Below are 22,599 nucleotides of genomic sequence, written 5' to 3' on the forward strand. Positions count from 1 at the left end.
GCCTGGGCAACAGAGTGAGACCCCATCTCTAAAAAAAAAAAAAAAAAGAAAGAAATTAGCCAGGTGTGGTGGTGTGTACCTGCAGTCCCAGTTACTTGGGAGGCTGAGGTGGAAGGATAGCTTGAGCCCAAGAATTGAGCTTGGAGTAAGCTATAATCGCCATCATTGTACTCCAGCCTGGATGACAGAGTGAGACCTTGTCTCAAAAAAATTAAAAAATGACAGCTGAGGAATGTGCGTTATATTTCATGGGAAGGAGAGAGGAGGCTTGAACCCGAAAAAAACTGCCAAAATTCAACAATCATTTTTTCAGCAACACTCAACTATTTACAAGGCATTTCAGTACCTGGAAGTGAACACTTTTACTGAAAGCCCCTAAACAGCCAAAAAACATATTTCAAAGTTTACGTATTGAAAAAAACTAGTAAATTTTCCATAGCTAGAAGTCAAAAAGTAAAGTAGTCTATTGACTGTTAGAAAACAGTCTTACATACCCTTAAAAGATCAAAACTTTTAAAACTATACATATTAAAACTATGTATGTGGGCCGGGTGCAGTGGCTCACACCTGTAATCCCAGCAACTTGTGAGACCAAGGCAGGAAGATCATTTCCAGAGAGGCCAGGAATTTGAGACTAACCTAGGCAACATAGCAAGATCCCCATCTTTACAAAAAATTGCTTAAAAGTTAGCTGAGGGTGGTGGTGAGCACTTGCAGTCCCAGCTACTCATGAGGCTGAGCCAGGAGGATCTCCTAAGCCCAGGAGGTCGAGGTTGCAGTAAGCTATGATTGCCCCACTGCACCCTAGCCTGGTAACAGAGAGACCTAGACTAACTGTGCATCTGTAATCACTACTTGGAGGCTGAGGCAGGAGAACCTTGAACCAGGAGGTGGAGGTTCCATGAATGAATAAAAAAAAAAAAAAAAAAAGAAAAAAAAAGAAAGGTTTAAATTGTGTTCTATACCTACTGTTTAAGAGGTAGAAATATAAGTAACGATAAAGATTTTTTAAATCTCATTTCCCAATACTGTTATGAACAAAACACGGTCATAATATTCGCCAGGTAAACTGTAAGAGATAAAACCAGGAGCCAATGAAGAAGAGTCGTCCTTTCTGGTCTTATAGGCTCAATGAGCCCAAACAGCGTGGTGACTGCAGCAGACACAGTGAAGAGAGAAAAGGTTCTGCTCAAGGAGCTGGGGACCCCATACCCTCTGTGAGGAAGGGTGGGCGGCTTCTATCTAGAATGCTTCACTTGCCACGTGCCTGCAGTTTAGCCCAGCTAGTTGGATCACCGTACTTAAGGGGCCAAGGAAGACATTCCGTTACCCATCTGGATCAGTGAGTCTATTACAAAGATAAACTACTCTACAGATACATCCTTAACCTTAGCCCCCATCTGAAAAATGCTTCTAACGGGTGATCAGTTATTATTCCTGAAAGCGTGAAGGGCAGTAGGTTCTTAACCCCAAACTGAGAGGGAACCATACAAAACTAGTAAACCCACAGTCACCCACAGACAGGTTTTGCTTGGCCTACACACCTTTTAATTGACAGCCATTATTTTAAACATCTGAAAATTTCATAGTAACACTCAGATTTCTGGGTTCTCTTGGCAGAGTCTGAAGCTCTGGCATGACCAGGCCCTCACGCAACACAGAAACCACCAACTGCTATGAAGCAGCGACTGCCCTCGTGGGATGGGGTAGCTGCTCTTCTCTCCACGGCAGTCCCCACTGGCGACGTCCCTCTCTTGCACGTGACACTCTTGGGCTTCTGAGTCCATTTCTCCCAACTGCAACATCCCAGTGGAGGTTCTACTAAATGAGATTTGTCACTGAGGAATTCTAAGTGAGAATCTGGGGCCCCAAGGTGGCCTCTAGTTGACGATGTCACCTTGGAAGGAACCTGTGCTCCTTTCCTTGTGAGGTGGATGAAGGTCCACAGTCATGCCCTTCTCCAATTCTTGATTTTCTTGAGCAGCAGATAAGGAAGGCTGGTCGGCAGTGTACAACCAATCTACAGTTTACGGGTGGAAAGAAGGGAGGGTGTGTCTGGAAGAACAGCCTACTGGTAAGTAAGAGGGTTTCTCCAGAAACAGAAGCGATGTTCCTGGCAGTGATTCCGGTGACTGCCTATGTGGCTCTACTGCAAGGAAGCAAGTAGTGTGGTGACACAAAAAACTGCAGGCACAAACTGAGATTCCATTGTGGAAAAGGATCTCAGACATTTGAGTAGAGTCTCCAGCGGCTATAACCACCGCCAATCTCATTCTCAGTGGCCAGAATTTCAGAGAAGGCTAAACTTCTATACCGAGAGAGATGATCTGCAGATGGGAAGGACAGTCTCCTTGGATTCCCATTGGCCCCCGTGAATCCTGCCAGAAGGCCAGGAGCTCCTGGGCCAGGACACTTCCTCTTCTGGTCCTTCACCTTCTTGTTTTCTCCTCATTTTGCAGGCGAGACTATCAGAACTTGCAGGCCAAGAAGAGGATTTACTCAATTTCCTATATTCTAACATCTATATTTAGACTATAGATGTTTCACATATAGATGTGTTCAGATACAGTTTATCTATCAGTCTTCAGAAATAAATGTACATCTTTTTACTGTTAGTCATCAAAGTTACGGATTTTGGTGCCTATTTTGCAGTCCTTAGTGGGTGTTGTAAGAGGGTGACCAGACAGCCTGGTTGTCCAGGACAACCTCAGTTTATGCCTGTTGTCCCACGGTAATGATTAATAGTACACCCCCTTACACTTTCAAAAGTGTCTGGATTGGATGACAAATTACATCAAACTTTTTCTGTAAAGGGCCAGACAGTAAATACTTTAGGTTTTATGAGTCATATAGTCTGTCACAACTACTCAACTCTGCCTTGCAGCAAAAACAGTCATTGATATCAAGTCAACAAATGGGTGCGGTTGTGTTGCAATAAAACTCTATTTAGGCCAGGTTTGGTGACTCGTGTCTATAATCCCAGAAATTTGGGAGGCCAAGGCAGGAGGATCACTGAGCCCAGGAGTTTGAGACCAGCCTAGGCAACAAGGTGAAACCCCATCTCTACTAAAAATACAAAAATTAGCCAGGCAAGGCAGCATGCGCCTGTAATTCCAGCTACTTGGGAGGCTTAGGTGGGAGGATCACCTGAGCTTGGGGAGGTCGAGGCTGCAGTGAGCCGTGATTGCACCACTGCACTCCAGCCTGGGCAACAGAGCTGGAGTGTCTCAAAAAAAAAAAATTACTTACAAAAACAGGCAGCTGGCTGGATTTCTACCAAGGCCTGAATTATAATGGTCACCCTCATTACAAGGAACCAAGGAATATTTCTCTTGGCCTTAGGAGAACACACTGCTCAAGGAGAAGATATTTTTGAGGGGAAAGTGGAAAATTCAAGGTAATTCAAAAACACATAGTACTTCCCTAGTATAGGCTTGAAGATGGAAAAAACAAAACAAAACAAAAAAACCCTGTACATGTACCACTGATTCTAAAATAAAAGTTGAAGGAAAAAAAGACAAACTACCTAAGAAAAGATAAGTTCTGAAACAGGCATTCTCTTTTAAAGTGTTTCAGAATTCAAAATCTGAGGAAGGTTTTTATTTTGGGGAAATCTTTTAAAAAAGAAGCCACTGAAGGCAAGCAGCCTCTGGGGTGGTGTCTTCCAGGAAGAGGCTGCTCTGCACCCACAGGAGGACGAATCCCTGCACTCTCTGCTAAGGAAAAAAGGAAGAAAACGATGCTGCAAAGCTACCGCGAAAGAAGGCTGATCTAGAGTCACTGAAGCAGGCAAATGAAGACAGCCAGGAGAAGCCAGGTTCCTCCCCATAAAAAACTCCATCATTTAAAAAAATCAAAGGAAGTGGGACTGAGAGGGTTCCCCACAAATTCCTTTGAGAGAGGAGCCCAGGTTGGCTGGAGAAGTGAAGGGGCAAGAAGGGATGCTGCCCTTCTATCTGTTAGGTCCACACCACAGCAAGTCTCCACTTGGCACAGACAAAAGCTCCGGGTGGCAACCCTGGGGAGCCCTCTCCAGATCAAGCCAAACCCCACAGATGCCCAAATACCCCCAGAACCCAACACAGCACAAGAGCACCACCTACTGTAAGAGCAGCCATGCACCACATTTAGAAAGTAACAGGAACTACTCAATTCCTTGTACTGAGGAAGACAGTGGTTTCATTTACAGACAGCGCCCAACTCTCTGAAATCACACCGATCCCCATGAGTAGATCAAGAAGGTGGGTCTTTAAGACCCTAGAAATACCATAAGTTCCTAAGGAAAAGTCTCGTTCTTTCAGATGATCATAATTGAGTTGTATTTAGGCCCCATCCCAGTATAACGTTTGCACATTTGTGTAATTATATTTAGCGTATTTAAGTGCTTGTTATTTATATAATTTAGGAGAAAAATACAAACCTCAACTACGAAATGGCTGGTTGTATAAGCTCTATCTAAAGCAATCACATCCATCACAAATCCCTTCTCAAAGGCTGTGCTTTTTGCTAACGTGTCTCTAAACCAGGCTGGCTCTGGGAGTGCCCCCAGGAGATGAAAGGAGCCTGCTGCGGCAAGGCAGGGCTCTCCCGGTATGGAGTTTAGGACGCCCTGTGTTTCCCGGTGCTGCCAGAGTTAGCAGCACCTAGCTCGCCCTCTCTGTCTTGGGGTATCTTTGTGTCTATTTCTCACGGGTTGTTAAGTGAGGCTGGTTCTCTCTCCCCTACTCAATGCAGTCTGTGTGTATGTATCTTACGCTACCAATATCTGCCTTTAACACTTCAAGCAAATCTATCTGGACCTCTTTTACCTTGGAAAAAAATAATCCCTTATTTACTTATTTATTTATTTATTTAGAGACAGGGTTTTGCTCTGTCACCCAGGCTGGAGTGCAGTGGTGCAATCAAAGCTCACTGCAGCCTCAACCTCATGGGCTGAAGCAATTCTCCCACCTCAGCCTCCCAAGTAGCTGGGATTACAGGCATGCACCACCATGCCTGGCTAATTTCTGTATTTTTTGGAGAGACGGGGTTTTGCTATATTGCCCAGGCTGGTCTCCAACACCTGGGCTCAAGCGATCCGCCCACCTCAGCCTCCCAAAGTGCTGGCATTACAGGTCTGAGCCACCACTCATTATTTCTTAATTTCCATTAACCTCTTTCTCCCATAAAAGCAAAATATATATATGCAAATACGCTATCTTCTTAGCACTCCAAGGACAGTACAGGGAAATAAAACCCTAAATATCCCTCCTCTCATTAGGAAACCCAGCCGGGCTAGCTCAGTCAGTAGAGCATGAGACTCTTGATCTCAGGGTCATGCCCTCATACCTGTAATCCTAGCACTGTGGGAGGCCAAGGCGGGAGGATCAGTTGAGGCCAGGAGTTTGAGACCAGCCTGGGCAACATGCTGAGACCCCATCTCTACAAAAATTTTTAAAATTAGCTGGGCATGGTGGCACATGCCTATGGTGCTAGCTACTCAGCAGGCTGAGGTGGGAGAATTACTTAAGCCCAGGAGATTGAGGCTGCAGTGAGCCTGGATCACACCACTGCACTCCAGCCTGGGCAACAGAGTAAGACCCTGTCTCAAAAAAATAAAAATAAAAATAAACAACAAAACCAAATAACTCTCTGACTAGGGAGAAGGAAAAAAACCTTGAGGATATTTCTCTCTCTCTGTTTTCCAGTTAACCTCAAAAAAAAGTCCCACTGTGAAGTCTGAGAGAACGGGGCTTACGTATAGAGAGGAAAAACACGGAGTGTGTTTCCAGAGGTGGCACTCGGCAGTACCCTGGTTGACAGGACTCAAGTCTCCCCTCAGAAGGGGTGGCACCCCACCCCACCCACTTCATGACCCAGAGGGCCCTGGTGCATCAGCCATCAGCCATCAGGCACCGACACCACACAGGGCGGCAGCCAGTGCTGCTGTTTCTCCTCCCTCTTCAGCACATCTTTCTAGGAGCCGCCCCACCCCAGTTCCAGAAACCGGAGTCGGTGGCACGCACTGGGCATCCGATGTAGGCCGAGTTGTGGACGCCGGGGGGCCTCCTGTAGGTGCCATCGCTGTCCGTGGTGATGAGCCGGTCCTTCTCAGCGTCGGCAGGACAGCCGTTGACCTGGTGTTTCCGGCGAGGCTTGGGGGAACGTTTTATCCGTGAGCTGCCAGGAAAAAGAGAAATTATCTTTGGAGGAAATCACCCTTTTTGCCACTGACTTATCAACTAAACACTAAGTACCCTGAGTACCTAGGATGTGCTAGGCTAGCCCCTGGAAACACCCCATAGGATATAAACGCCATGTACGACACAGTCTCTGCTCTAAGGAAGCTCAGAGCCTACCTCAACAGACCTATTAACCCACGTGGAGCAACACAGAATGATACAAAGCCATTTGTAATCGTGACATTATTTAGCTGTATAGACATTCAGAAAAGAAGTCAGTGGGAGCTATTAGTCCCATGGGACTAGAACTAGGTCTTTTTTATTTTATTATTCTTTTTTTGAGACATAGTTTCACACTGTCACCCAGGTTGGAGTGCAATGGCGCGATCTCGGCTCACTGCAACCTCCACTTCCCAGGTTCAAACAATTCTCCTGCCTCAGCCTCCTGAGTAGCTGGGATTATAGGCGCCTGCCACCACGCCCAGTTAATTTTTGTATCTTTAGTAGAGGCGGGGTTTCACCATATTGGCCAGGCTGGTGTTGAACTCCTGACCTCGTGATCCGCCTGCCTTGGCCTCCCAAAGTGCTGGAATTATAGGCGTGAGCCAGCACGCCGGGCCCAGAGCTAGGTCTTGAAGAGTGAATGGGACCTGAAGCCAGGGAGGATGTGGGAAGTGGGTGTCAGGGGCAGAAACAGCAGGCAGGTGAATGTTGAGGGGATACCAGGCCGTCTCCTGGGTGGCAGTTCTGTCCGTGTGGCTGACTTGTGAAAAAGGGCTGGAGTGGAGAGGCAGGGCCGGCCTGCGATGGGAGCACGGGACCCACCTGGCAGGCAACAAGAGCCACCTCAGGTTTTGAGCAGAGAAAGACATACATGAGACCCGTGTTTAAGGAAAACGCATCTATGTCGGGGGCGGGAGTCTGGGAGACCAGGGGAAGGTAAGACCCCAGACCCTGCAGGCAGCTGTGAGAAAACCAACGAAGATCTGCTGGGCGCCGGTCTGGGTGGCTCCGGGAGATGAAAATATTGGAGGTGACAGAGTGGGAGGTGAGGAAGAGCCAAGGACACCACAGAAGGAGCCAGTGTGGGAAGGGAAAGGGTGAGCGCAGTTTTAGGCTAAATTGGCAGAGACAGATTAAGCCCCAGGAAATGCCCCGAGGCAGGCAGAGGGGCAGAGGTGAGAACAAAGCCACTGCCTCCCACACCAAGGTGACCCTCAGCCAGGGTAAGCCTTCCGAGTGGCCTCCACATCCTTCTGTGCATAAGCCCCTTCAACTGTCTTCAGAGACCTCCACGTGAACACGGATGGGGTCCTTCTATCACAGGCCCTGCAGTAGCAGAGGGGCTCCTGTCCTGCTCCTGTGCCCCCCGCAGCACCTCTGCGCGCCTGCCCCCGCTGCCTAGCTGCAGGACCCCAGCCCACCTCTTCCTGGGCTCTATGAACACGGAGGGCACACTGGCCGTGGGGTCCAGGATCTTGTCGATCTGCATCTGTGCCCTGCGGTACACCCGGTGTCGCTCCTTGGTGTCGCCCGAGGACAGGTCGTCCACCACCGGGAACTCATAGTGCCCGCGGCGCTTGGCGCGCAGGCGGATCTTGTTGCGATGGTGCTCGATCTCAGATTTGTGCCGCAGTGCGGTCTGAATCTGAGGAAGGGTGAAGGAGAGAAAGACAGCCATAGAGGTCCCGGGAGGCTTCTGGGACACACACTTTGCAAAGTCTTTGATTTATTTATTTTTACGTTTATTTATTTATTTGACACACAGTCTCACTCTGTTGCCCAGGCTGGAGTGCAATGGCATGATCTCAGCTCACTGCAACCTCCACTTCCCGGGTTCAAGTGATTCTCCTGCCTCAGCCTGCCAAGTAGCTGGGATTACAGGCACGCATCATCATGCCCAGTTCATTTTTTGTACTTTTAGTAGAGATGGGGTTTCTCTATGTTGGCCAGGCTGGTCTCGAACTCCTGACCTGAAATGACACGCCGACCTCAACCTCCCAAAGTGCTGGGATTACAGGTGTGAGCCACCACGCCCGGCCAGCAAAGCCTTCTAGGAGCACCTTCCTGCTATGCTCCTCTCCTCTGACCCACACTTAACTTGCTGTCTGTAAGCTCCACGGAGTCACTGAGAGAGCGACAGGCACAGCCCAAGGAGGAGCAGAGACCCTGCCATCCCCCGAGCTTTATCCTTAAGCACTGCGTGGTGCACTGGAGTCTTGTCACCATCCCCCAAAGCAGGGAAAAAAAGTCACTCGAACCTTGGAAATCGGCCAATGACAACTTTAAAGAGACATCTGATAACCAGAAAAGAATAAATATTTTCCTCCTTTAGCGATCTTTAATAAATAGGACTGACAGATACAAAGAAGATAATTACCTAGTGTCACCGAAACAAGCTCCCTGACATGAGACCCCCTGCCCCCAGAATGGTATCCCCAAAGACGGAGACCTGAACTGGGTCGTAGCGTGAGGAGGATTAGAAGCTGAAGTGGCTCTTTCTGAGGAGGGCAGCCCCTGGTTGGCCACACTAACAGTTTTCTGCATGTCTGTCAATGCGCCCCAGAGTGTCCATACACAGTATCTGATCTCCGACAAGCCTGATGTTTTACATTAAGAATAATGCTAAATGACGAGTTGATGGGTGCAGGAAATCAACACGGCACATGGATACATACGTAACAAACCTGCACATTGTGCACATGTACCCTAAAACCTAAAGCATAATAAAAAAAAAAAAAGAAACCTTGTCAGCAGCTTATGCCTTTAGTAACCAGTTGACACTGTACCTTGCACTCATTTTCAAACACTGACCAAATCAGAGTGTGAGGTTTTTTTTGTTTTTTTGTTTTTTTCTTTTTTTTGAGATGGAGTCTCACTCTGTCACCCAGGCTGGAGTGCAGTGGCAAGATCCCGGCTCAGCGCAAACGCCCCCTCCCGGGTTCAAGTGATTCTCCTGCCTCAGCCTCCTGAGCAGCTGGGATTGCAGGAACCCACCGCCACCATGCCCAGCTAATTTTGTATTTTTAGTAGAGACGGCATTTCACCATGTTGGCCAGGCTGGTCTCAAACTCCCGACCTCAGGCGATCTGCCTGCCTTGGCCTCCCCAGGTGCTGGGATTACAGGCATAAGCCACCGCGCTTAGCCGAGTTTTTTAATTAACAGACTTTTAAATAAAAGCAAATACCTCTTTGTTGATTTTATTGGTTTCTGCCACTCGGTCAGCTGGGGAGGGGCGCTGGACAGGAGGTGCCGGGATCGGCTGCATGGCAATAAGCTGGATCTTACTGGGGACCCGCCGGCTAGCCTCCGGGGGGCGGGAGATCCTGTCCACATGCTCGAAGATGGAGGCTGATGAGTGCTGCTCATTTCCCGAACTGGGCAGTGGTGGCCCTGGAACAGAAGGAAAAGCAAAACATATACACAAAGTCATTTAAAGAAACTGCAACTAATCAAAACTGTGAATTATTCTTTAAAGAATCCTTGGATGGGCCCCTGACCAAAAATACATCCCCCACTGCAGTAGCAGAGTGTTTACAATTTCACTCTCTGAGCTTAAATAGTCTGGGCTATATACTGTATCCTCTAACTTCATTAAAAATTACAAGTACCCTGAGAAGAGATGTGAGGAAATCATTATGACACTGTGTTAAAAACTGCACTGTTTTGTCTAACTGTGGTTCAAAATCTTCAGTCAGAAAGAATACAGGACAGAAGGAGCCTGAAGTTGCTCAGCAGTCAATAAGCCATTCACAGAACTCTCAGAAAACACATTTATAGCGGCTCTGAACTATTGCTACCATCTGGGAGGGAGCTCGCCGGAGTGATACAAATTCAGCTGCCAAGGCAATGTCGTACTGCAGAGAAAACAGAAGACCAGTACATGCAGGCAGATACCAGTTAACAATGACCACTTCTGGCTTTTCAGTTCTGATGTGGAAAGAAAACAAAGTTGAAGACACATAAGAAGAAAAAACCTGTTGCTTGCAGGGAATTAGTTCCTACTTTATTTTTATTTTTATTAATTTATTTTTTATTTTTTTTGAGACGGAGTCTCACTCTGTCCCCTAGGCTGGAGTGCAGTGGCATGATCTCAGCTCACTGCAACCTTCACCTCCCAGGTTCAAGTGATTCTCCTGCCTCAGCCTCCTGAGTAGCTGGAATTACAGGTGCATGCCACCACGCCTAGCTAACTTTTGTATTAATACTTTTAGTAGAGACAGGGTTTCCCGATATTGACCAAGTTGGTCTTGAACTCCGGACCTTAAGTGATCTACCTGTCTCGGCCTCCCAAAGTGCTGGGATTACAGGTGGGAGCCACCGCGCCTGGCGCTAGTTCCTACTTTAAAAACAGGTGAAGAGTACATGTATAAATGGTTACATTGCAAATTTTAGGCCCTCTATATTTAACCACAATAATTTTCTTAAAAACTAATCAGGACTGTGAAAAAAAAAGAAATTCAGATGCACAAAAAAAGACAGAAAATAAACACTTAAAAATGTTAACAGAGACTGAATCTTCACATGATGGGTGATTCTTCCCATTGTCTTTTATTTTTGATAATGAGGATTTTCTGTAATAAGTATTATTTTTATAGTAGAGATAATCCCAATACACTTTAATTTTGAAAAGATAAAGAGAAAAATAAAGACGGGCTGAGTAGAAACAGCTAGCTACTCACACTTAAGAAGATCAACTGGCCAGGCACAGTGGCTCATGCCTGTAATCCCAGCACTTTGAGAGGCTGAGGCAAGAGGATTGCTTGAGCCCAGGAGTTTGAGACCAGTCTGGGCAACATAGTAAGACCTTGTCTCTACAATTTTTTTTTAATTAGTTGGGCGCGGTGACACATGTCTGTAGTCCTAGTCACTCAGAAGGCTGAGGTGGGAGGATCCCTTAAGCCCAGGAGGTAGAGGTTGCAGTGAGCTGAGATCACGTCTCTGCATTCCAGCCTGGGTGACAGAGTGAGACCCTGTGCCCCCTCCCCCCCAAAAAAACATCAACTGATGCCCTTCTTCTAATCAGCCACAGTCACTTCTGGATGCTGCTTTCAAATAAATGGCCAGCAGGCTGACGGGGGGAATAAGCGCATGCAGAAACTGCTTCTAAACAAAAGCCTAACATTTGAAACTTCAAAATATAAGTGAAAAACACAAAGGTCTCTCCTCAGTGTAAAAAACATAGATGAGCAAAGGAGTAAGCAGCAGCAGTTGATGTTTCATATAAGGAAAGCACAGCATGGCTATGTAAGTCTGTATTTTCTCTCAATTTGAATTACATTCATTATCCCAAGCAATTAGAAGTTATTTGTGTGATTCTGAATGAATGATGTCTGTCTGAGCCAGGGGGGCACCATTGTCTGGATTCCAGCTATGCTCAAGCTTTCTCTCCTGGCCCCACACCTAGAAGGAACCTGAGTATTTGTGCACTTGTGCAATGGAAGCACAGCCAGGCACCACCATTCCTCGGTGGCAGCTACTCAAGTTGCAGGCATAATGCCTAAAAGGAGATCATGAGCTTCTCCAGACAGGCTAGCCCTGCTAACCCAGACTTATAGAGTAACAATAAATGTCACAGAGGGTAGCCCATTAAGCTACTGATACCTAGAAGTGGGATCACTTTCCTCCAGGGTGGCAGAGACCTCTGGGTTGCTGGGAGACAAAGGTGACAGGCATAAAAAAAAAAAAAGGCCCCTCTCTACTGGGCTGTCAGCCCTGCCTGGGTACCACTGGAGTGGCAGCCTGAGACTGGGCTCCTGTCCAGAGCCCGGCTCACCCGCTCCCACTGTAGTCACGGCCCTTGCTTCATCCTCACTGAACTGTTTACAGACTGCAGAGGAGGGGATGCACAGATCCCGGGCCACTCTACAGAGCTGAGGGACCAAGCGGAGGAGAGGAAATAAGAGGTGCAGAAAATCTTCCAGCTTCCATACTGCCCAGAACCCAGTCCTTCAACATGGCTGAAAAGAGGGGCTTTTAATTTTTTTACATATACATATAATATATATCACACATATATAAATTATATCACACATTATATATTATGATTATTTTGTTTATAGAACTGTATATTACATGTAATATATTATATAACTAGTAATTAGTAATATATGACTATTATATTAGTAATTATATTACATATTACATACTTCTGTCATATATTAATATATATAATTATATAATATATATTATTGTTTGCTATGCATTGCACAATTTTTCTAAAAAAGCTCCCTGGGTAATAATGATTAGTACAAAGTACAATGGACATACAGAGATTAATGCCGTGTGAATCCTGCCTTAAGGCAAGTAGGAACTTGGATTAAAACCCTTTTCTCTTCCATTATTTTTTAAAAGTAATGACATAAATTTTACTATATAGTCAAGATACCTATGGTACCTCATGGTAACTATAATTAACAACAATATATTGTATACTTGAAAACAGCTAAGAGAGTAGATTTTAAGTGTTATCACAAAAAATAAGTACGTGAGGTAATGTATATGTTAAATAGCTTGATTTAGCCATTTCACAATGCATACACATATCAAAACATCATCATTTAGCCACAAGAAAGAATGAAATCCTGCCATTTACAGCAATATGGATGAGCTTGGATGACATTAAGTAAAATAGGCCAGGCAAGGAAGGATAAACACTGCACTGTTCTTGCTCATATGTGGAAGCTGGAAAGTTGATCTAGAAGTGGAGAGTAGACTAGTGGTTACTTGAGGCTGGGAAGAGAAGAGGAGGGACATAGACAAAGGTTGGTTAACAGATACAAAAGCACAACCAGAGGCTGGACATGGTGGCTCTCGCCTGTAATCCCAGTACTTTGATAGGCTGAGACGGGAGGGTAACTTGAGCCCAGGAGTTCTAGACCAGCCTGGGCAACATGGCGAAACCCCATCTCTACAGAAAATAACCCGATGTGGTGGTGTACACCTGCAGGCCCAGCTACTCAGGAGGCTGAGAAGGGATGATCACCTGAGCCTGGAAGGTCAAGGATGCAGTGAGCCATGACTGCACCACTGCACCCCAGCCGGCGCAACAGAGTGTGACTGTGTCTCAAAAAAATAAAAATAAAAGTGCACAGCTAGAGAGGAGGAATGGGTTGAGCACCTGTAGGCACTGTAGGGTAACTCTAATAATTTATTGCATATTTTCGATTAGCGTGAAGAGCAGATTTCGAATGTTCCCAAGGCAAAGTAATGATTACTTTGTGGTGACAGATATGCTAATTACCCTGATTTGATCATCACACAGTATATTCACACACGGAAATATCACAATGTCCCCCATAAATATTTGCAAGTATTATGTGTCAACTAAAAATAATAAAAGCAAAAAACACATCATGTTGTACACCATAAATTTATATGTTTTCTTACCATCAGTTAAAATATAAATAAAAATCTTAAAAAGAAAGAAAAAGGCTGGGCATGGTGGCTCATGCCTATAATCCCAGCACTTTGGAAGGCTAAGGCAGGAGGATCACTTGAGCCCAGGAGTTCAAAACCAGCCTGGGCAACATGGCAAGACCTCGTCTCTACAAAAAGTAAACAAAAAATTAGCTGGGTGTGGTATGCTCCTGTAGTCCCAGCTACTCAGGAGGCTGAGGTGAGAGGACTGCTTGATCCCAATAGGTCAAGGCTGCAGTGAGCTGTGATTGTGCCACTGCACTCCAGACTGGGTAAGCACAAAACATAAATATAAAATATTACAGTATATAGGATTGTATAGAATAGGATGTCAACAAAGCAGAATGAAAGAGAAAATTCAGTCTGAATTACTAACTTGTCAAAGCAAGAGAGCATTTTTAAAGAAATATTATTTCATTATCTACAAGTAAATATAGTCAAGCCATTTTTTTTTGTTTTTCCCCCTCGAGACAGGATCTCGCTCTGTCACTCAGACTGGAGTGCGGTGATGCAATCACAGATCACTGCAGCCTCGACCTCCCAGGCTCAAGCGATCCTCCCACCTCAGCCTCTTCAGTAGCTGGGACCACAGGCACACACCACCAGGCCTGGCTAATTTTTTCTGTTTTTTTTGTAGAGTCAGAGTCTCACTATGTAGCCCAGGCTGGAAAACCACATCTTTACTAATGTGTGCAACCCACGTTAATATCCTGTGAGACAGCAATCACATGTATCTCATCTTCACTGTATCACCAGCACCTGACACTGAGTATCACCAGCACCTGACCACAGGCACTTAGCAAACATCTGCTAAACGGATGACTCAATGACTACAGTCATCTCCAATATGTTTATAAAATTTTACCTTGAAAAGGTCTCTGGGAATCTGCTTTCATGAAAAGGTGAGAATTATACTTTATGATCTCAATCATTTTATAAATGGTATGGTACTCCAAAATTACTTGAAAAACTTCATTGTTATATGTACTCAATCTCATTTAAACTATTGTGCAAACTCTTTTAATTTTTTTAAAATATGGAATGCTTCCCCAATATGCATGTCATCCTTGCACAGCGGTCACGCTCATCTTCTTGTTGCGTTTCAATTTTAGTCTATATGCTGCCGAAGCGAGCACTGCAAGCTCCTTAGCACATACAAAAGTCAGTGTCAGCTTGGTTTGCATGTGAAATTCTAGAATTTGGAATTTGTGGAATTAAAATGAATGAAGTTTTAACTACTTAAAAATCACACACTTGCACACATGCAATCTAAGGAGAGCATAAAAGAATGCTGAGTATTTTGCAATCCTTACCTACTTGGTATATTACTGATGATAAAGGGGAGAGAGAGAGAGAGAAAAACTACAATTATGCACAGATGCAGCAATGGCAGCCCATCTCCTACCTCATCTCTCCCTTCACATCTTCACTAAGGGGATCCAGTGGTTATGATTTGAGCTATTTTAAAGCTGGAATAGCTGTGAACACAGTGACATTCGAGTAAATAATCTCTGAAGGGTTCATGGATGGCCATGAGGGTATGTGTCAGGGCCTAGTCACCTTCCAAAAACAGTCAGTTGGAAAAGGAATAAAGCACAACCTCCAATTTACCAAAACTGAAACAACAGTCTTCTCTCAGCCTCCATTGCAAGGTGGGTCCTTAATACGCCACATGACCTGGGACAGTCATCAACAGCCTTGCCAAGAAGCCTAAATAGAGACGGTAGCTGTGCCACCCGCAGGAGTGAGCGGGAACGCTGGTCCCATGGCACCATGGAAGAGGGCTCCATAATGGATCTCAAGGAGCCTCCCTCCCCACGACCCACCTCCATTAACTTTTACTTCATTACGACTTTCAACAAAAGAAAGATTTTTATGTGAATTATAAAACAAGCCGGACACGGTGGCCCACTCCTGTAATCCCAGCACTTTGGGAGGCTGAGGCGGGCGGATCACATGAGGCCAGGAGTTCAAGACCAGCCTGGCCAACATGGCGAAATCCCATCTCTACTAAAAATACAAAAATTGGCCAGGTGTGGTGGTGTACGTCTGTAATCCCAGGTAGTCAGGAGGGTGAGTCATGAGAATCATTTGAGCCTGGGAGGCAGAAGTTGCAGTGAGCCAAGATTGCACCACTGCCCTACAGCCTAGGCAACAGGAAGAGACTCTGTCTCAAAAAGCAAAAAATTTAAAAAAATAAAATAACTGAAAGCTAGGAGAAAAACTCAGAATATTTTAAAATAGGGTATTTAATTTTCTATGCAAGCAATAAAATACCTACACAGCAGCACTAAAGCTATCTTATGGCACCTTTCAAGAAGCAAAGTTCTAAAAGTAAATTGATATTTATAGTGAGAAAACTATCTTTCTACAACATGAAAATAATGTACAGATTCTGGTATCTCTTCAAATTATAACAGCAGCATCTGAGCTTCTAATATTCACAAAATCATCTAATTCACTTCTTTCCTTCACATTCAACTCTTGGTCCCAGAGCTGTGATGCTTACTACCTGGATTCTGAGCCTATGTTGAGAGTGGTGTTTGATTTTTGTTATTCTTATAGAATATACTGGTTGTAATACCATCAGAAGGCGTTAAATGCAGGCACTGAAAGTAAGGTTTTCTCAGATAAGCAATGAACAGAACTTGATAAAATCCAGAGCTCTTTCCACGCCCCCCCAAATATTTCTTTCTGAGGATCAAAACAAGATTCTAATCCTGTCTATCTGAAACAGTATCTGTTACCATGGTGCTAAATAATTTTTAAGATTTTGAAAAACTACATCCAAAGAAAAAACTCTTCCCTTTTTCTAAAGGGATGTCTTTAATATTACAAAAGAACCAAGTGGAAAGAGCTGCAAGGAACTGCAAGGACCAGCTAGTGCAGCCCCACAGGAGCCTTGAAGGCTGAGCGACCCGAAAGGCCACAAGCCTGTCAGTGAGAGGAGACAAGGACGGGCTAGGGCAGCCCCACAGGAGCCTCAAAGGCTGAGCCACCCGTGAGGCCACAAGTGTGTCAATGAGAGGAGAGGCCCCTGGGCTTCTGTCCAGTCTGTTCATTTCTAGAATACAGTTCACTCTGCACTGCATTTCCATACCGAGAAATTTATGATTAAAAACTGTAAGTATAAAAATTACTATTAAAAATAATATCCTGGCCGGGCGTGGTGGCTCATGCCTATAATCCCAGCACTTTGGGAAGGCAAGGCAGATGGATCGCTTGAGTCAAGGAGTTCAAGACCAGCCTGAGCAACACAGTGAAACCTCGTCTCTACAAAAATAAACAAAAATTAGCCAGGTGTGATGGCAGAGGCCTGTAATCCCAGCTACTAGGGAGACTGAGGTGGGAGGATCGCCTGAGCCTGGGAGGTCGAGGCTGCAGTGAGCCGGGACTGTGCCACTGCACTCCAGCCTCAGTGATAGAGCAAGGCCCTGTCTCAAAAAAAAAATAGTAATAATAATATTCTGAGGCCTCCCAATGATCTTTGCATTACTGAAATGCAATCCTTAAATAAAAATAAACCTCCAGCAAATACAACAGCTGCAGTAGCACATCTATTTAATACAACCTATTACACTAAAAACAAGCTACCCTGCTATCACTCCAAAAAAATGCTCCCAAGTCTAAAGACTTGTGGGTCTCACTTTATTAAAGTGCATCAGTCTTAACAGTCATACCCTTTAGAACAGGAGTGAAGTTCATTTTATACCTGGCCTATGAAGCTGTTTGTGACTCCCAAAGCAAACATGCTAAACCATCTGATCACACTAAACCACCTGCTGGAAGAAAGATCTAGGAACAGAACTAAACATAATGGATTTGGGCCTATGATAAACAACTTTCTGACTGACAGCTGTGAATCCTTGAATTGGTTCCTAAGAAAGCTACTGAATCCTGGGGGCAGTTTTTGAGACTCTGGTTTCAGTGTGCTTCCTCCTTGACCTCTGGGCAGGAAACTTGTAAGGACTCTAAACTAGAGTGAAACAAGGCTATTAACCTTAAGACGTACCCCAGTGAATCCCTGGCCCCAAAGCAGACACCAATACCACATTAGATGGTGACAACTGGTGCTAAGAAACCATAGGAATGATGAATTTTCCATTTCCCAGATTTCTTTTTTAAGGGTTTAGCATTTGAAGTAGTATAAGGCCCTAGCCTTTGGACTCCCACAGGGACTACTTTTAATGGGAAGAACCAGAAGAGTCACAGACCGCTCTGCGGGGCTCTGTGGGACCTGCCATCGTTGACGGCTCCCGGCGTCTTATCTCCTGCGTCCCTCTCGCTGGACTCTTCACTGACCGTAGAGTCAGCATCTGAGGGAGAAACTCTGCAGACACAAAATGAATTGCAAACATTAGAAACAAGAAAGAATGAAAAGGAAAAAGTCCCATTAATTTGTGTGTGGAAGTCAGGCTTCTAGGCAAAACCAGCAGAAATGAAACGGTCCAAAAAATTATTCCATAGCACAGCGTCTTCAAGGATCACATTAAAGCCACCGTCACCTCCTGAAGACAGATTAACACGGCTTACTAAATGGCTCAGCAGGCTGCATTTCAACAAATGCTAGACAATTAAGTGCCAGATAGGAGGAAGGTCCCACAGTTACCAGGGCTCAAGGCCCAGTCCCTGGCCCCCAGTCTTTTCTGGACCAGCAGTCTGGGTTTAGCATGAGTTGGATCAAACAGGACCTGGGGTTCAGGATTAAGAATCCTCAGGATGCTAGAGTAGCTCTGCAGTCACCCCAAATAACTCCAGATTTTTGGAAGGTGCTTACACTGAGATTTGATTCTATATATAAAAAGCAAGGGTATCGTGGCACCCAGCTTGCACCAGGGAAAATTCCTTCATCAGTTGGCTCCCTGATTCCTTAGGCTCCCTGGCTTCAATGACAATGTGGAATGCCAAGACATTCTGGTGCCCAGAAAGATGCTAAAACATTGTATTAACCATGCAGACCATTGAGCTGTCATGACTAAATGTCAATGACAAGGCTACCAGGCAAGAAAAAAAATACTTTGCAAAATTTTACTTGCATATCAAATACTCTTCAATGATTCCATTTATTCTTAGCCTGCAAAATAATTAATCAAATAGCATCTCTCTACATAACTCATTTTCTTTTGTAAAGATCATGTTCTGACATCTATTACATTCTTAAAACTAGGCCAGAACCCCTGGGGTAGGTTTCCTGATAAGACAGAAATCATGACATCGTTTCAAATGTTGGTATGATCACACACTTTTTTTTGCTCTTAGCAGGAAATCAGGATTTAGCGTTCCAAAGCTCAAAGAAAGGCTGACAACAGGAGGCTTCAGTAGCCAAAGCCTGACGGTGCTATGATGGAAAGTCAACTTAACAAACCCGATTCTGAACTCTGTCTTCTTTCACTGAGCTACAGCCCTTCTCACGGGGTCAGAGGGTGAGAAGGGGCTTCCAGGTAGCTTGGAAAACTAATAAGTAATTCTCCATGTGCTATACTTTGAGAGGGGGAATGGGGAGCGAGGCAGGGAGGAGGCGGTGAAGAGTCTTGTGTGATATCCTGACAAAGGTGACATACATGAGTAGCCAGAGAAAAACAAAGCAAACACAGGAGGACGTGATGAAGGTCACCTGCAGGCAAAGCAATGAAGTCACAGCAGCTGCTGGCATCCCAGGCATGGACACAGCGGCCCACACAGGCTGAGCGTGTACCATGTGCCGTGCACTCCTTCTGTGTTATTTCTGTTATTATCTCCATGAGGCCTAGCATGCTCCCCTCAGGATATATACACATGAGCTGGTCAATCTCTAATCAAGTCTGATGGGGACCCCCAAACTATCACAGATAGTGATTCATGATCTTCAACCGTGCGGAGAAAGAAATCATACAGCCTTCTTTGGCAGCCCGTGAGAGTGGCTCGGAAACACTCTTGGGCTCGTGTGTGACTTTGGGCAAGTCATCGGTCTCCTGGGCTGCACATGCAGGGCTGCACTCACCATCAGCCCTTGTGACATCAGAAACTCACAGCCTGATAACAGAAGCATGCTCTGCAACAAAGAATAATACAGAAAGCCCGATAATAACCTTCCTCTGTGACGGACGTTCTTGGAAGGGATCTTTGACTTGGGGCTTGGCACGTCTCCATTTTCCGAGGGCGTGGTGTGGTCCTTCAGAGGTCCTGGCAGTGGTGCTGGCTCGTGAATAATCAATATGTCGTCTTTATTGTGCTGCCCCAGATGCTGCTTAGCAAAATCGAAGCCCTTCACACTAGGGATCTGCAGCTGAAACATACACACACACAAACATGATTGTTAACCCGGAATCCAAGGCTGACGAGAGGAGCACAACTTCTGACCCAAGACTGTGCTGGCAGTTCCACCACTCCAATCCAACAAACACCTCTAGAACATGGACTGCGTGCCAGGTTCTGTTTATACCCAGAGTTCCAGGAGAAGACAGGCATTTGTGAAAGATTAAACAAGAGTACAAGGATTAAATAGCCAGACCCTAGGACAACACCTGACCTGCTGTCACAGCAGCATACCATGTGCCATGTGGCAGGAGCAAGATATTCTTTATAGGGTAATGGGGACCAAAGCCAGGCCTTGAGAACAGACAGGACTTGGAAACAGAAAGAGCAGACAGGACTTGGAAACAGAAAGACGAGGCTACAAAGAGAATGTTCTAGATCATATCAGGAACCACAGAACACTGAGGCCTGGGAAGAAATCACACTGGCTATGCTAGATGGGTCAGAGCGTAGGAGCACGAGAGAAAAGTCCAGTCTGTATATGGATGACTCCAAAAACGCCAGCTTCTGGAGCTGGCCCTCTGGGAAATCAGAAAACCACTAAACATTTCTAAACAGGCAGATTTCTAAAATACAAGCACACAGGACACCAAGGAAGCAGGAAGAGAGCCTGGCCATGCACATAAAACCACAAAGACATGAGCCCCAAATCTTAGCAATGAAGATGGGAAGGAAAGAACAGCTCTAGGGATCAGGCAGAAAGACCTAGAAGCCAAATAGACATGAGAGGCAAAGGAAGAGAAAGAAGCCAATGAGGACGTGAATTTTTTGGGCAGGGGCATCGTGAAGCGTGAAAGTGACATTAAGGGAAAGAGGCAAGTCATATAGGAATGACAGCTCGAGACAAAATGACAGGTTTCATTTCAAACACGCTTAATTTGAGGCCCCAAAGGATGTCAGCTTGGTGTAGCTGGAGGTGGGGAACCATAGCCTGGGGGAACTTGCAGGCTCAGATGTGACTTCAAGAACCACCCACATAAAGGTGACAGGTAGGAGAGCTGAGTTTTTCAACATAAATACAGATTCTGTGGATAAAGTGTTGGAGAACATCTAATAGTTTGGGGCTAAGAAAAGAAAAAGGAAGCAAGGAAGAAAATAGAATGTGATTTCAGAGAAACAGAAGAATTTGGAAAGTTCCATGTAGTAGAAGCAAAGGGAACAAAGAATTTCTAGAAAGAAGTGGTCAAAAGAAGTAATGGGGCACAAAACTGAAGGAGAAAGGGCTCTTCAAAAATGTCCCCCACTCAAACCAGCGGATGCAGGATTCCTCTCCAGGGATACGAGCATCACCTCACACCAAACCCATGACAGACCCCTGAGCCTGCAACTAGAGATGCCAGGCCTCAGCTTCTAGAGCTGTGGTAAGATATCATATCATCAAACATGCCATTTGTTGGCCGGGTGCGGTGCCTCACATCTGTAATCCCAGCACTTTGGGAGGCCGAATCGGGCAGATCACCTGAGGTCAGGAGTTTGAGACCAGCCTGGCCAACATGGTGAAACCCCGTCTCTACTTAAAAAAAAAAAAACAAAAAAAAAACAAAAATTAGCCGGGCATGGTGGTGCACACCTGTAATCCCAGCTGCTCGGGAGGGTGAGGCAGGAGAATCACTTGAACCTGGGAGTCGGAGATTTCAGTAAGCTGAGATCGCGCCACTACACTCCAGCCTGGGTGAAAGACTAAGACTCCGTCTCAAAACCGTCTCAAAAAAAAAAAAAAAAAAAAAAAACTATTTGTTACTGTTCATGTTTCTTTTTTTTTTTTTTTTTTTTTTAAAGACAGAGTCTGGCTCCATCACCCAGGCTGAAGTGCAGTGGTATAATCTCGGCTCACTGCAACCTCTGCCTCCTGGGTTCAAGCAATTCTCCTGCCTCAGCCTCCCAAGTAGCTGGGACTAAGGGTGCACGCCACCATGCCAGGGTAATTTTTTGGTATTTTTAGTAGAAATGGGGTCTCACTATGTTGCCCAGGCTGGTCTCAAACTCCTGGTCTTCAGTGATCCACCCACCTCGGCCGCCCAAAGTGCTAGGATTACAGGCGTGAACCACTGTGCCCTTGGAAAGACTCTCCAAGGTACGCAGAAATGTGGACAATAACAGTATTTCTGATGACATGAAAAGTGCCAGGTATTAACAGTTTCCTTAATTCAAGCTTCCAAAGCACAGGGAAATAAACTGCATAGCAATGGTCGTCCCAAGGGGTCTCCTCCATGGAATGCCACAAGCAAACCGAAGCCCTCCCTCCTGGCCAGGCATATTCCACATCCACACGGTGACACTCTGAAACGCTTATATGGTCTTCATCCCCGTTTCCTGGCGTACACCTCCTAAAATACATGGAGTCTCCTGAGGATGTCTTTTTGCAGGCTAGTGAGTTGACTGACGGCCAGCAGCCCCAGGTAGCTGCAGGATGGGGGCTGCTCACCACAGAGCCCCAGGCATGATACAAGGGTCAGGGCATTCAGCCCCACCCCCCAACCTTCAGGGAGGGGAGAGGGGCTGAAGGATAAGTTGATCACCAATAGCCACTGGTTAAGTTGATCACCATAGCCAAACAGGCCTATGTAAAGCAGCCTCCTGAAAAACCCAAAAGGGCAGGGTCCAGGGAGCTTCTGGAAGGCTGAACACTGCGGAGGTTCCTGGAAGGTAGCACCCCCACGGAGGGCACAGAAGCTCTGCACCCCCGAGTCCCCCCGTACCTCGCCCTGTGCATCTCTTCATCTG

The 22,599-nt window shown here is 45.6% G+C and overlaps 1 protein-coding gene and 1 non-coding gene across 4 annotated transcripts in view; both read right to left on the reverse strand.

Moving 5' to 3' along the window:
* The window catches only part of KIAA1549 (KIAA1549 ortholog), a 117,100-nt gene that overhangs the window by 59,542 nt on the left and 34,959 nt on the right, over positions 1–22,599 (reverse strand). For all 3 annotated transcript variants that reach the window (XM_058427099.1, XM_058427098.1, XM_058427100.1), the window contains exons 10-14: positions 19,650–19,846; positions 17,796–17,911; positions 9,350–9,555; positions 7,586–7,809; positions 6,006–6,159 (exon numbers count right to left, since the gene is read on the reverse strand). In XM_058427099.1, coding sequence (XP_058283082.1) covers positions 6,006–6,159; positions 7,586–7,809; positions 9,350–9,555; positions 17,796–17,911; positions 19,650–19,846 — 897 coding nt within the window. The remainder of the gene's footprint in view (positions 1–6,005; positions 6,160–7,585; positions 7,810–9,349; positions 9,556–17,795; positions 17,912–19,649; positions 19,847–22,599) is intronic.
* Positions 14,612–14,717, reverse strand: LOC116809829 (U6 spliceosomal RNA). Its single transcript, XR_004370011.1, has one exon. It is a non-coding gene; the product is annotated as a U6 spliceosomal RNA (small nuclear RNA).

The sequence above is a fragment of the Hylobates moloch genome, unplaced genomic scaffold (assembly GCF_009828535.3).
Source record: "Hylobates moloch isolate HMO894 unplaced genomic scaffold, HMol_V3 SCAFFOLD_1, whole genome shotgun sequence".
Taxonomy (NCBI): Eukaryota; Metazoa; Chordata; class Mammalia; order Primates; family Hylobatidae; genus Hylobates; species Hylobates moloch.